At 37.7% G+C, this 14,170-nt stretch overlaps 1 protein-coding gene across 5 annotated transcripts in view; it reads left to right on the top strand.

Moving 5' to 3' along the window:
• The window catches only part of vn (vein), a 237,877-nt gene that overhangs the window by 162,278 nt on the left and 61,429 nt on the right, over positions 1-14,170 (top strand). For all 5 annotated transcript variants that reach the window (XM_065234626.1, XM_065234623.1, XM_065234625.1 and 2 more), the window contains exons 3-4: positions 13,366-13,534; positions 13,761-13,903. In XM_065234626.1, coding sequence (XP_065090698.1) covers positions 13,366-13,534; positions 13,761-13,903 — 312 coding nt within the window. The remainder of the gene's footprint in view (positions 1-13,365; positions 13,535-13,760; positions 13,904-14,170) is intronic.

Below are 14,170 nucleotides of genomic sequence, written 5' to 3'. Positions count from 1 at the left end.
GAACAGGACTAGAAATGCTTGCGTCACTTTTCAATAGGTTGATCGATTCTCTTTACCGTCTTTCTTGAATCGTGGCCGTGTTATATTTCCGTATATTTCCGACACACAGTTCGATGAAAGAAGCAAAAATGCAGCATCAAATACGACAAAGACGACAGTAAACGTTTTTGTAGCCAAGTTTTTTACGAAAGAACGATTCGGTGAAGAGAATCGATTAATGTAGATTGGTTTATTTGAAAATTGACGCGAGAATTGCCCGCTCACTACATCCGTACCCGGCTCTTGAATTCCTATTAAAACTATGATTCTTCTTCTAGAATATGACTTTTAACTAAATATTCTTCAAGCACGTTACTGATATCTTTATCATGATACCGGGTTGCTCAGAAATAATTCCAAGGACTTTTTGTTTGTTCCAAGGATTGTTTGTGCAAACGTCAACTAAATGCGAACAAGAATAAACAGGTGCTGCTTGTAGTGGAATCAATGTACTATCTTCTGTGTTGTATTAAATTCCAATCAACTATCAATAAAATGTAATAGTTCGTATGACTGCCAGGAGTGGCAGATAATCGGTCGTGTTTTATTTTCATCAGTTATTCCACAACGTAGGAAAGTTCTACCCGTGCGGACCAAAGGACTTAAGGAAGTCCTCTGCATATTTTTCCAAGACTTCAGGATGATCAGGTTTTATTCTGAAGATCTTGAATTCTCCAACCATTCGAATAACGTCTATCAGATATTCTTTCATATTACCAGGTCAGATACTATTACAAAGTCTTTCAGGATATCAAAGATATTAAGAAAGTTATCTGTTCAAGACTTCAGGATAACCAGCTATTATTCTGAAGATCTACACGGAGATGAACTAGCCTGTGGCTAGAAATCTCTTTAAAAACTATTTAAAAAAAAAGATCGACAACTGTTCATCAATGCAAATCACGTATGTTAGGTTTTTTATTATACTGGGTTGCTCAAAAATTGTTTCAAAAACATTCAGGATATCAAAGGTCTGAAGGAAGTCCTCTGGATATTTTTCAAAGACTTCAGAATGATCAGGTTTTATTCTGAAGATTTTGAACTGTCCAACCATTTAAATGACGTCTCTGAAATGTTCTGTCGTGATACTAGGTTGTTCAGAAAATATTCCAAAGTACATCAGGATATTAAAGATCTCAAGAAAGTCTCCAAAATATTTTCTCAAGACTTCAGGATGAACAAGGAGGAACAGGTATTATTCTAAAGATTTTGGAGTGACTAATAATTTAAGTCACATTTGGCAGATATTTTTTTTTCACGGTACCGGGTTGATCAGAATTTATTATTTTGTAAAATAAATCCTTTGAATATTTTTCCAAGACTTCTGGATGATCAGGCATTATTTTTGAAAATCAAGAACTTTCCAGTTATTAAAATCACGTCTCCCAGATTTTATTTGATGACACCAACTAAACCCACCCGCCCCCTAAACTCAGCAACACAAAGGCTTTCGGTGAAATGGCGTGCGGTGAAATGGCATTCGGCCAAATTTTCCATGGTAATTATTTTTTCGCTCCTCCCTAGCTCGAAACCTGGCTACTTCCTTGGTGAAAGACCCTGAATGTGCGTTTATCACATGAGTGTCTATAACAGTCGTTGATTACAGCTGCCAGTATGAGTGTGTATAAGTGCGTGAGAGTGAGAGACTGATGAAGCATAAATCAGAGCTGGTAAATATCACAGCCGTCATGTGACAATGAGAAAACAGGCCCTCTCACTATCACGAGACGCAACTACCTATCATTGGCTTTCTTGTCATTTTCCAATGATCAAGCACTCATGAGAATAATTTTTATGCGGTTTTGACACAATTATTTAGATTTCCTTGGAACTAGTAACATTAATATCAATAAATAAGCTAGAATTACGATGAACACCACACTGTCACGTTCTGTCATGACAAAAAAATTCGATGAAATTTTGAAAAAAATCTCTATCATCATTTTCCCATCCGATGATAGTGACAGAAGTGTCTCTCCTTTTTATGGCACAGACCTGTTGGTCCATATTAGTACAGAAGTGTCTCTGTAAATATCGTGTGAGATCCTTCATTGAAAATGACATTTGCCAGCCCTGGCATAAATTGCTAATGTGTGTACACTATAGATACTATAGATTCCATAGATAAGCGGAGGAAAAGTATAATGTAGCCAAACGAACTGTCAGTTAGTGTAGCCAAACGAGCATGACGTCATCATGGTGTTGTTTGAGGGAGAAGCATTGTAATATTCTGAGCACAAAACGCTTTCCACATTCCGATTTATTTCGCGGACAACGGAAGAAAGAAAGATAAAGCAAACCATTCCTCGATACATTGTTGCAAAGATTTGCTTTGCACTTCATTTTGAACTTTTATGCACGAAACAAAACAACACTGCACAACGACGAGCTCTATGATGGCATGAACTTTTTTCACGGATGCCAGTAAGATCATTTATTTTTCATGGTTGCCAAAACAACTGTGCCTCCGCTTATCTATGGAATCTATAGTATCTATAGTGTACACTAGTCCATTGTAACTTGTAAATAAAGACGCAGGTCGAACTTAGCACACGGTTGTTATTTTCTTCGTATCACGCGACTCCCGGGACTGGTATTTTGTCCAGTAGTGCGATTAGTGGTAACCAGTCTCCACTTCCGCTGGCGTTCACACATGAACTACCTTTTAAATTCATTCTGTAATTCATCCTTTGGAATTTTCATCAACATCATCTTAAAAGTTCTTCAAATTTATTTATTCTGAAAATCTGAAATGGTCCTCAATCTTTCCCAATTCCTCATCGAAATTTACGGGCATCGTTTCCCGGTGATTTTGTATTTCCGTTTTTTCCTGGTTCACTGGTCACCATGTAAAATCAGTGATTCTAAAATGAATACTCTCAAAAAAGCTGATAAATAAATGAATTCGACAGTGAGGATGCATAAGGGCGAATACGCGATGATCGATTCTCTTCATCGATTTTCTCTTTGCATTGCTACAACTGAGCGAAACAATTTTCTAGAATTTGTTCAATGCAGAGTAGTAACAGGTTGTATTGGCTATCAAAAGCAACAGCAAACGCACCGAGAAACGTTAAATCTAGCAAGTTATTAACAAAATAGAAAATCGACGAAGAGAATCGATCATCGCGTATAGGCCCTTATGCATGCTCACTGTCGAATTTAAGGTCACCTTCCAAGCAGAGTTGTCCAATGGCGTGGCGTAAATCTGGCTCAGAAAGGAAGCGAAAGGAAGCTTCCCATGAAAACACAAACTTTTATGAATTTTAACCACCTTTTCTAAAAATAATTCTGAAATAAATAAGAGATCATATTTTGGTTGAAAATCTAAGCGTGATTACCTCTTACCCCAGCAGGCCTGGGTTCAATCCCAGTCGGCGCCGCCGGGATGTTCTGAGGCATAACATCTCTGATCACGCCTTCCTTCGGGAAGTAAAGCCGTTGGTCCCCGGTTCATGAGTTGATGGGTCGATAGGTAGGGTCCAGGTGTGGGAGCTGCCTTCCTGGCGTCGGTAGCATTGGTGCTCAGCACGGAAAACAAGATCGACGGAAAACAAACCAAGGAAAAAAAACTTCGAAACAATTAGGAGGGAGAGAGGTGGCTGTGATGGGTGTGGTCGAGAAATTGTGACAATAGGCGAGAGATGGAGGAAGAGGGGTAACTTTGGGCAAAATTTGCATGAAATAATTAATTAACGCTTAATAATAACAAAATTTATGGTTAATACATTTAAGAACCATAAATTTTGAAATTATTATTGAAGCACCAAAAACAATCTCGAAGTCCTACACGTCAATAATGCCCCAACAAACATTGCATGCTGAATAAGAGCTTATTCAGGCAACCATATGCTTCATCAGCTGAAAAATGGCTTATTCACCCATTATTCAGCTCAAATTGTTTGTTGGGGCAGTCTAATGCTCTAAACAGGCCTGATAAGACTAGAAACATAAATAATAATTTTTAAAATTTCAAATGAACTAATGTTGAAAATACACGTCTGTGTCACATGTTAACCACACAAATTCAAGAAATAAAGATCATTGAAGCGCAAAAGTAGCAGCGCTTTAGCAAAAATGTGTCTCATCAAAATCTCTAAAAGTGTAAACATCACATCGTTTACGAGAAATCAATGCAAAAATTTAATTGAATGAAGCTATTTTATAGAGGTTACGATCAAAAACCAATTTAACAAATTAAGAAAACCAATCTATAAGCACCTATAAGGCTTGGAAAGTTGAGTATGCAAATAATGATGTTTCAAAAAAATTCAAAAATCACAATTCCGATTAGCCAATTAATACATTAGCAGCCATAATTTGCTTGTAGAATCGAAAACGAAGTTTGTTTTCGCAGAACAAACCCAGAATCCAGCATATTCATTTCCATGTACTATGATCTACACAATCTCAGCATCATCACTTGCACTTTCATTTGTTATGCATGCAAGCAGTTATTCCAAAAATGTGCAACCAAAAGCATCTACCGGCGGGCATACAATTCATAAACATCTACTGATCGATTGGACAGAGTTCTGCGCACCCAAACCCGAGAGCCAAATCTCAATCAATCAACCCGATCGGCGTCGGTGAAGGCGATGGTGGTGGTGGTGGTAGCGATGATGCCGGTCAGCCAACGATGCGGTTATACATCAAATAATCAATATTCGGGCACCATAATTTGCAAACAATGATTTGTTTATTTGCCCACATGGCTTTTCGCACGATGCGATGGCCCGTCCGAGCCCGAGATCGCTGCTTTGTTTGGTATAGTAACGATGAGTACAACCAAATAGCGCATGGAATTGTTGGAAGGTTCGATCGTGTGTGGATTGATGTGTGGTAGCCGACGAGCGACGGACCGCTAGATTTGGTTGATTTTGCGATGGTGCCTTGGCGGATCATATCAAAGATCGTCGCTTCGTTGCTTGATGTGTGACGTTTTGGAGCTTTTGTATAAAATTCAAATTCGCTACCGAATGCCATATCTGGAAACCGCTATTAGATTGGCTGGGGAGCAATTTATTGCATCTGTAAACAAAGCCCGCCGCCGGTTAGATGCGCGATCGATCGATCGCATTAAATTTTGGGCCAAGGGGATCAACCGCGATCGGAAAGGAAGCGAGTAGTCATCGATTGATTTTATTTATAATAGAATGCCACACCTCCCTCTGGGCGACACAGGGAACTGCTGACGTTTGGTAGATTGCATGTGATTTCGGCACTGAATTCGTTGAAGTAGTTCCAACTTGATTACGATTAAATACAGGTACAATAGTATAAAGCATTATTAATTTACAAACAAATGCGATCGTAATTTATCTACTGTGGAAAGTTTTTGGCAGGCCCTCCATCAAATTTGGCACCATCAAACGTCCAAACTGACAGATAGAACGAGCAAACAAATCTATTTTCAGGTGGCGGCAAGGTAATTTCATTTATTACACTTCCTGTGTCTGTCCTTGCCGGTGAAAATCTCGTAATCTAGCAAAAGATCGTTGCAGACAGAGACGAGCGCGAAGGCATGGTTTTAATTTTACGGCCAGTAGCAGTAGGTAGTCAGCAACATCAATGTCCCTCATTTCGCTCATTAACCACCCAAAAGATACTCCACTCGGCCGGCCGATGCTGAGCTGCAGCAGTCTCCACCACCGCCCAACCTTCCAATTTTCGCGCGTTTATTTACGTCTGTGCATAGGTAGGTTCGTGTGTACAACAACCGCGATGAGTTTTTCTCTTGGGAAACAAACGTGGATCAGAAAGCTGAAAGCCAAATCGTCTGTGATTACACCTTACACACGGCATCATCATCATCAACAGTGGGTGGAAGGCGAGGCAAGAGATCGGTAGTTGGTAGTAGATCATCGCATATGCGGGACACGACACACAGACGGGATTAGGTCGGTCGAGCGAGGAAAAGCCGTGTATCCAAATGAGAAAAATAGAACTCGTAGTAAATAAGATGAATCACATCATACGGTCTGGCTGGCTCTTTGGCTGCATACTCGTTCGATGGGTGATGTTGGCTGATTCGAGGTTGTCACTTTTCTTTCGGCGTACGATCATCGATTGTATCTTTCATCTGCTTTCATCTCGTCAGTGCTACAGCTTCTGTAGCACTGTAGCACAATTTCGACACAGGAACAATTCAGGGGAAACAAGTCAGAAGGGCCTTACTGGAAACGAAAACAATTACTTTAAACGTCGATTCCTCACGAATGACAACAAGCTCACGCAAACTAACCGCACCATCTGAAAGAGCAAAGTTGGGTCTAATCAGGTAGTGCAGTTAAATTTCGTGGGTGCACGGAAAGAAAACGACATGTAAAAACCATTGAATGCAATATAGAATTGGGCAATTGGAAATGCATATATTTAACTTTTTTGACGTAGGATTGCGTCTTTCGGTAGCAAATTGGGGGTTCAATTAAAAAAAACCAAAATCGACCGCGTTACGAAAAGTGGTCAGGTTTTGACCACTTATAACTCTGTTAATAATGGATGGATTTTAATTCTTAACAAGCCAATCTATTAGAATTTTTTCAACGAATCTGCTAAAATGAACACTTTATCAATTTTCAATAGGTCACTATTAAAAATTACACAAATGTCCAACTGTTGCAATGGTGATCAAAATTATCACCGGTCGCCAGAAAAAAAATCGCTTTCACTAATACAGTCGCCGAATATTGATACCGAGCACGTAATCCTATGTTAAATTTAAGGTCGTGTTTTTGATACAACATCTTACTTTTTCTTTTTGGTTGCTACTTTTCCCCGTAATGTATATTTTATATTATGGTCATATATATTGACACACATACCATGAGTTAGACTTGTATAATGCTTGAAAACCTTGATAAAACTAGAAATGTTACTTGGGAACTTTCATTGCATTTTTCAAAACGATATCTTCATTGGACACCCATTGAAATTACATCAATTTCAAATGTCCTCGGCGTTGTCATTCGTGTGAAACCAACTTTCAACATCTTTGTTAACGTTTCAAGCTAGACTCTTTTGATATGTTTCCTCTGAATTGTGAATTTTTATGCCATGTACTCTCAAAAAAGTCCACACGTCTGATCAAAGTGTTTAAACTTTTGAATTTTCATATGCACAATCACATTTATTTTAAGTGTATTTCACCATGGTTCAATGTGTTCTACACGTTAATTTCTAGTATTTCATATGATGATAATCTTTTTTTAAATTCAAGTGTATTGCACATTGAATCACACTACTGTTCAAAACAGATGGATTTGAAGTGTTTTGCCATTTCAAAGTGATGTGAATTGCTTGTTCTGCAAGGTAAACGTCGAAAACATGAGTTGTGACTTCATCCTTATCAACTCACCTCATATATAAGAACAACCGTGGCCCAGTGAGATCGAACGAAGAAATTCGGCAGCAGCACACCCCAACGGTCCAGAATCAAATCCCATATCATACCCATTACAAAAGGCTTGTGCCCTCCTATAGCTTTGTTTATATATTTGTCGAGTCAGTTTTGGAGTCGGTTAAGTAGAAGTCGATAAAGTAGAATATTGTAGGACCATTTTTTTAAGGTTTCTGTTAAGCTCTTTTTCCCACCGCGTAGAACGAACTCGATTTATATTTTTAATAGAGCGTCCTAGGGAGAGAGTTTCTTGGATAAAGTTGTAAATTTCATGATATTGACAAAAGCTGCCAAAGGCATCAAAGACCTTTGACTTACAAGAAGTAGGCCATATTTTTCCCATTTTCTCATTTTTGTTTACGTATATAGGTGAGAGTCTAGTATTCCGATACTTTCTTGTTGGTTTAAGATGGAGCAATCTGTTTCTTGCATGCAGATACAAAGGAAGACCATGCTGGAGGTAGGTGGCTGGGTTCAATTCCCGGTCTAGGAATTTTTCGGATTGGAAAATTTCTCGACTTCCCTGGGCATACAGTATGATTGTACTTGCCACACAATTATACTAATGCAAAAATGGTAAAGGCATCTAGAACACTAAGTTGAGAGCACGTAATAAGGAAAAATGTGATAAGCAATAAGTTTTACATGCGAAGAAGAAGAAGAAGAAGAAGAAGAAGAAGAAGAAGAAGAAGAAGAAGAAGAAGAAGAAGAAGAAGAAGAAGTTACATTGGTGAAGATTGTGATCTGCATTGAACTGTTTTCTGTAATGTTTACGTTCGGTGAATTTTTGAACTAAGTGTGTGTTTTTTCCAATGCACTACGTCATCTCATTTGTATTAAGCAAGCCTAAACTGGAAACCAGAAGAAATTGAGTTCTGCAAACTAATTATTGGCATATGTAATGAATTTTATTTCAATGATGAATGACCACCAACTGTTCAAGGTAGATTAAAATGAGTAAAGATTCTTAGTTATTCAGAAGGCCAAGGGCGTCTGAAAGGGAGACAGTTAAATATGTTCGGATTTCAAATGTGCATGAAACATTTAGCTTTTTTTAGATTTGTTTTATCTGGTGATCCCGACCACCTTGGAAGTTTTAGTATTCACCAAAGTAGTTCAGAAAACCAAAAGCGTTCGGAAGGTGGACATTGGTTCGGATTTCTGTCACTACGTGGTGCTAGTGCACATGTATAATTGATTGCAAACTTTCTGAAATGGTTAAGAAAATTCTGAAGCGATTCAATATTTTCTGAAGTGATTCAGTGCTTGCGGAAGTGATTGCAATATTTTTTAAGTTGAATAACTACTTTCTGAAGTGATTCAGATCTTTTCTGAAATTATTCACTACTATTTGAAGTGATTCCAAACTTTTCCGAAATGATTCAGTACTTGCGGAAGTGATAACACATTTTTGTTTGAAAGATTCAATACTTTCCAAAATGATTCCAAAATTTCTATAGCAATTATGTGCTTTCTGAATTGATTCCGAACTTTTCTGTAGTGATGCAGTACTTTTTTAAGTGATTCCGAACTTGTATGAAGCAATTCAATACTTTTCGAAGTGTTTCCAATTTTTTTTTCTGAAAAAATTAAGGACTTTATGAAATTATTCCAAATTTTTCTGAAATGATTCAGTACTTTCTGAAGTGATTTAGTACTTGCAGTAGTGATTTCAAACTTTTATGAAATGATTGAGTACTATCCGAAGTAATTACGAAATCGTATGAAGTACCTTCCAAAGTTTTTGAACTATTCTGAAGTTAATTAGTTCTTCAGTTCTCTTCTTAAATTATTCAGTGCTTTCCAAAGTGATGCAGTTCTTGCGGAAGTGATAACAAACTTTTTTGGAATAATTCAATTCTTTCCAAAGTGATTCCAAAATTTCCAAAGTAATTCAGTACTTTCAGAAGTGATACCGAACATTTATGAAGGGTTTCAAATTTTTCTTTAGTTATTAATTACTATTCGAAGTGAATCAGTACTTGCGGAAGCGATTTGTACCTCTTCAGAAAATATTGAAATAATTCCAATCTTTTCTGAAATGACTCCGACATTTTTGAAGAGATTCAGTACTTTCTTAAGTGATTCTAAATTTTGCTGAATCGATTCAACACTTTCCGACGTGATTCAAAACCTTTATTAAGCCTTCCGAAATGATTAAAATCTTTTCTGAAGTGATTCAGTAGTTTATGAAGTTATTCCAAACTATCCAGAAATGATTCAATACTTTCCGTAGTGATTCCGAACTTTTCTGAAGTGATTCAAACTTTCTGAAGTGACTCTAAACTTATCTTAAGTGATTCATTTCTATTCGAAGTGAATCAGTACTTGCGGAAGTGATTTCAAACTCTTCAAAAAATTCTGAAATAATTCCAATCTTTTCCGAAGTGACTCCAACATTTCTGAAGGGATTCAGTACTTTCAGAAGCGATTCTAAATTTTGCTGAATCGATTCAACATTTTTCAAAGTGATTCAAAACTCTTCTGAAGTGAATCAGTGCTTTCCAAAATGATTGAAATTTTTTCAGAAGTAATTTAGTACATTATGAAGTTATTTCAAACTATCCAGAAATGATTCAATACTTTCTGAAGTGATTCTGTACTTTTCTTAAGTAATTCAGTACTTTCCTGGAGTTATTCAGATTTGAAATGATCCTGAACACCTTTTGATGTGATTTAGTACATTCCGAAGCGATTCAGAACTTTCCTGAACTGATTCAGTACTTTCCAAAGTAGTTTTGAACATAATTTAAATGGGTCATGCTAGTCTGTGTTGCAATATTTTTCTAAGCGATTCCATACTTATGACTGGAGGTGTTTTCAAGTGATTCCTAACTGTTCAAGTCTGGTTCACTTCATATAAAAGTGATTCCAAGCTTTTCAGATTGCAGTCACTTCATTTTCAAGTGATTCCAAATGTTTCAGGTCAGAGCCACTTCACATTCAGGTGGGTCTAAGCTGTTCAGGTCTGGTTCACTTCATATTCAAGTGATTCCAATCTTTTCAGGTCTGATTTACTTCATATTCAAGTGATTCCAAACTTCTCTGTTCCAATACATTTCACATTTTTACATGCACACTAGCACTACGTAGTGACATAATTCCGAAACGAATCAACCATTACCTTCTGAACAACTTTGCTCACGACTCGAACTTTCCAGCTGGTCGGGATCACGAGATAAAAAAAAACACCATCTTCCAGACGCCCTTGGTCTTCCGAACAACTTTGCGAAAGACTCAGTCTTTCTACGTCGCCGCGATCACGAGATAAAATAAATCCAAAAATGCTCAATTTTACACGCACACTAACGCCACGTAGTGGAGTAATTCCGAATAAAACTGTCAAGCAAGGAGCAAACTCGATATTTTGAACGACCCTATTGATTATGCAAAACGAGATGTTCCTAAGGATAATGGACGAACTGTTAAAAAGATGGGCGCTCAGCAGGAACTTCGATGACCTCTTTGACACGAATAAATAAATTTACAATTGAATCATTATAATAATGCTCTGACTTTGTATGGTTTCAATGTTTGATTGAATTTATCTAATATGCCCCCATAGGGGGAAAATGTAAACTAGTTGAACAACGAAAAATTTATAGAAATCATTAATAATTATTCCAAATCCAAAGATCAGGAGCTAAATCAATCCAAATCCAACAACATATGTAACACGTAAATCAATCGAAATATAAGATATTTTACCACTACCATTGAATTTGTCGACACTTCCTCAAGTTGTCAGAACATTTCTGTGAATCCTAACTCGTCTGCAATATCTAAAACCTCTCATATCTTTCACGACCTTATTAAGGTGTATGTACTCGTTTGAGCTCGTCTGTGAAGCTCTCTGAACCGCTCTAAAGTTTGCAGATCCTGTCTTAAAGATTTTTAGGATCTTCGAAATCGCTGAATCTATTTGTATATAGCTCGTAAAACCTCTCAAAAGCTCATCAAACTTCACAGTATCTTCTATTCATTAGCTAGTTACGTTAGAAGTTCAGAGAGCTTCATAGAAGATTAGTAAACTAACTAGATAACTAGAAAAAAACCTTGGATGTACATAAACTTTGTAAAATTGCTCTTTTACTGCGTAGTTACTCAGATTTACTGTCCTGTCCGTGTTTTTTAGTCAAAGTAGCGGGGCAACGGGCAAACGTCTAGACTGAACTCCCACAAAAAAGCGTCTTTTAGAATCTTTTTAAGAAGCTTTTTCTTTGAAATCGTCTTTTAAAATCTTATTCTAGACGCATGCCCGCAAAAAAAAACACGGACAAGACAGTAAATCTGAGAAGCTACTCAGTAAAATAGCAAGGTTTAAAGAGCATTCCATTCAATATTTATCATGACTAAAATTAGTAGAACGTGTACCGAATACTTACGGCTTACTCGAGGTTAAGGACTACAATTTGTAAACAGGTTGGACGTGAACTTGGGATAAGGTACGATATTATCATCAATACAGCAAGAGGCAATAATTTTCCATCGATCTATGTGTAAAAATCAACACGACACATTCTTCAGCGCTATATTTATGTAAAATGAAAATAGACTTTTTTACATTTGATGCTCCAAATCATCCCCAGCAAGATGAAGACGAATATTAATATTGACAACAACACAGGCGATAATGAACATCCAGCCACGAATGAAAAAATGTTGACTTTGATACTCAGAGATTGCCTTGATCAAGAAAATGTTGTTATAGACGAGTGCATGGATGGATTTGAGTTCACTCACTCGACAAAAGTGTCACTACGTACAAAAGTGCACTACGTACAAAAATTGATAGGCCCTTTTCAAATGTTACGCAAGCATTATTATTGTGTTCATTTTCAGTAAACAGCCCAACAAACATTGACAGTTGTATAAGAGCTTATTCAGACAAAAATAAGCTTCTTCAACTAAAAAATGGCTTGTTCGCTATTAATCAGCTCAAATTGTTTGTTGAGAGGGCCCCGTTGTTGTGTCATTTTTTTTCAGTAGATGAAAAAAAGTTCACCCGTGCACTCGTCTATTAGGTTTTGCACCGTCGGGGTTAACCTCAATCTGATGACAGTTCAGTGGTACTGTTTACGTGGACTTAGTCGATTTTTTCTTGGGTGGATTTTCTCGATAATTTTTCAGACTATAGTGAGATGTAAACCACACTTCTGCAATGTCCACGAGCAACATCCTTTCAACGCGCTGTTCCTCGACAATTTTCAAGTTAAAATTCGAAAATTTTAGAATATTTTTTTTCGAAAAAACGACTAATTGCTTGTAAACAGTACCACTGAACTGTCAAAAAGGTTCAGCCGATTAACACTGAGTTCATTCGTGACGTCACGCTGCAGAACCTAATTCCAAAATTCAATTTCATGCAGGTAGTTGGTCTATCTGTTAAGGTTGTCTTCATTTTCAGTTAAGTTGAGTATAGAACAAATGATTTTTGTCAGCAATGCTTGTCACCGGTAGGTGAAATAATATGGGTGTATCTCCGGAATCAGTTCATTTTTTTCGTCATATCTCCTTAATCAGATATACAATCGGGGAAAATTGATTAGGTTTTACTAGAGCTAGAAACAAACTGGACCTTGCCCCTAAAACCGGTTCAGCAGTTGTCAAGAAAAGTGAGTGACACACACACTCAGACATTCAACCATATTCTTGTTTTCGTCCGAATTAATAAAAAAAAACAACGAATAGTTCGAACGAAAACAAGAATAGGGGTGATTTTCTAATCTCATCTAGCTGAGTTGATTTATATATGACACTTGACCCTCCCTCGAGAAAAGCAAAAATATGCGATTTGATAATTGGATCAATTCTTAAACGGATTATGACTTCGATTTGTCAAAACAAATCATCGCCTTTATAACAATGCTAATACTCAATCGAATTGGCTATACATACTAATCAACCCATTTTTCGCTTCATTCCAGGTAAACCACCGAAGATCTATTCCATGACGTCGAATATGACGAAGCAGGAGGGCAAACGGGTGCGTCTGGTCTGCAAAGTACAGGGAGAGCCGCCACCTAAAGTCACGTGGTTCAAGGACAAGCGTTCCATCAATCGGAACGTGACGAAATACGCTCAAGTACATCTCAAGTAAGTTCAAATTTCTTCACCATTGCCTTAATACTGTCAATCCCCAATAAACGCACTTGAGATACCATATCTCCGGCAACTTAGCAACCCATCACTACCCGACTTAGTTTTAAGACCCATTAACGAGAAATTTCACTTTCACAACTCATCGCTTTTCCAGAACTGTTCTGCAGCCCTTCCCCCTTCTCGGACGCCCTTATCTATTTTTCCTTTCTCCATCCAACAGAAAACGATCCGAGCTCATCATTCATTCGGTGATTCCCAGTGATGCTGGAGAGTACGAGTGCAGAGCTAAAAATAAATACGCCAAGATTTCCAACTCGACGCACGTTCGAGTAGCGGCCAAACATTCGAGCACCAAGCAGCCAAGTAATTATAACGCATTTTCCACACTTTTCTATCCATCGTGTATTTAGTCGATCCTTTCTGGGCACTAGGGTGTCTCGTTTAAGCAAACGGACAGTCCGAAGGACCGATAGAGGTTATCCAAAGTCAAGTTCTCCAACAACCTCCGCTCCGATGATTGTTGATCGCACGACGAGGCACCCTAAGACGTTGCACTCTTCTACCTTGGATGCAGAGATCGTTTTTCAGGCAGGTGGCGATGAAAATAGATACAGAACTGCGCACCTGAGA

The sequence above is a fragment of the Ochlerotatus camptorhynchus genome, unplaced genomic scaffold, assembly GCF_037179485.1.
Source record: "Ochlerotatus camptorhynchus isolate MF236.1 unplaced genomic scaffold, CSIRO-AGI_Acam_v1.1 ptg000434l, whole genome shotgun sequence".
In the NCBI taxonomy this organism is placed as follows: Eukaryota; Metazoa; Arthropoda; class Insecta; order Diptera; family Culicidae; genus Ochlerotatus; species Ochlerotatus camptorhynchus.
Note: the sequence above shows the minus strand (reverse complement) of the source record. Positions and strands in the feature narration are given on the sequence as shown.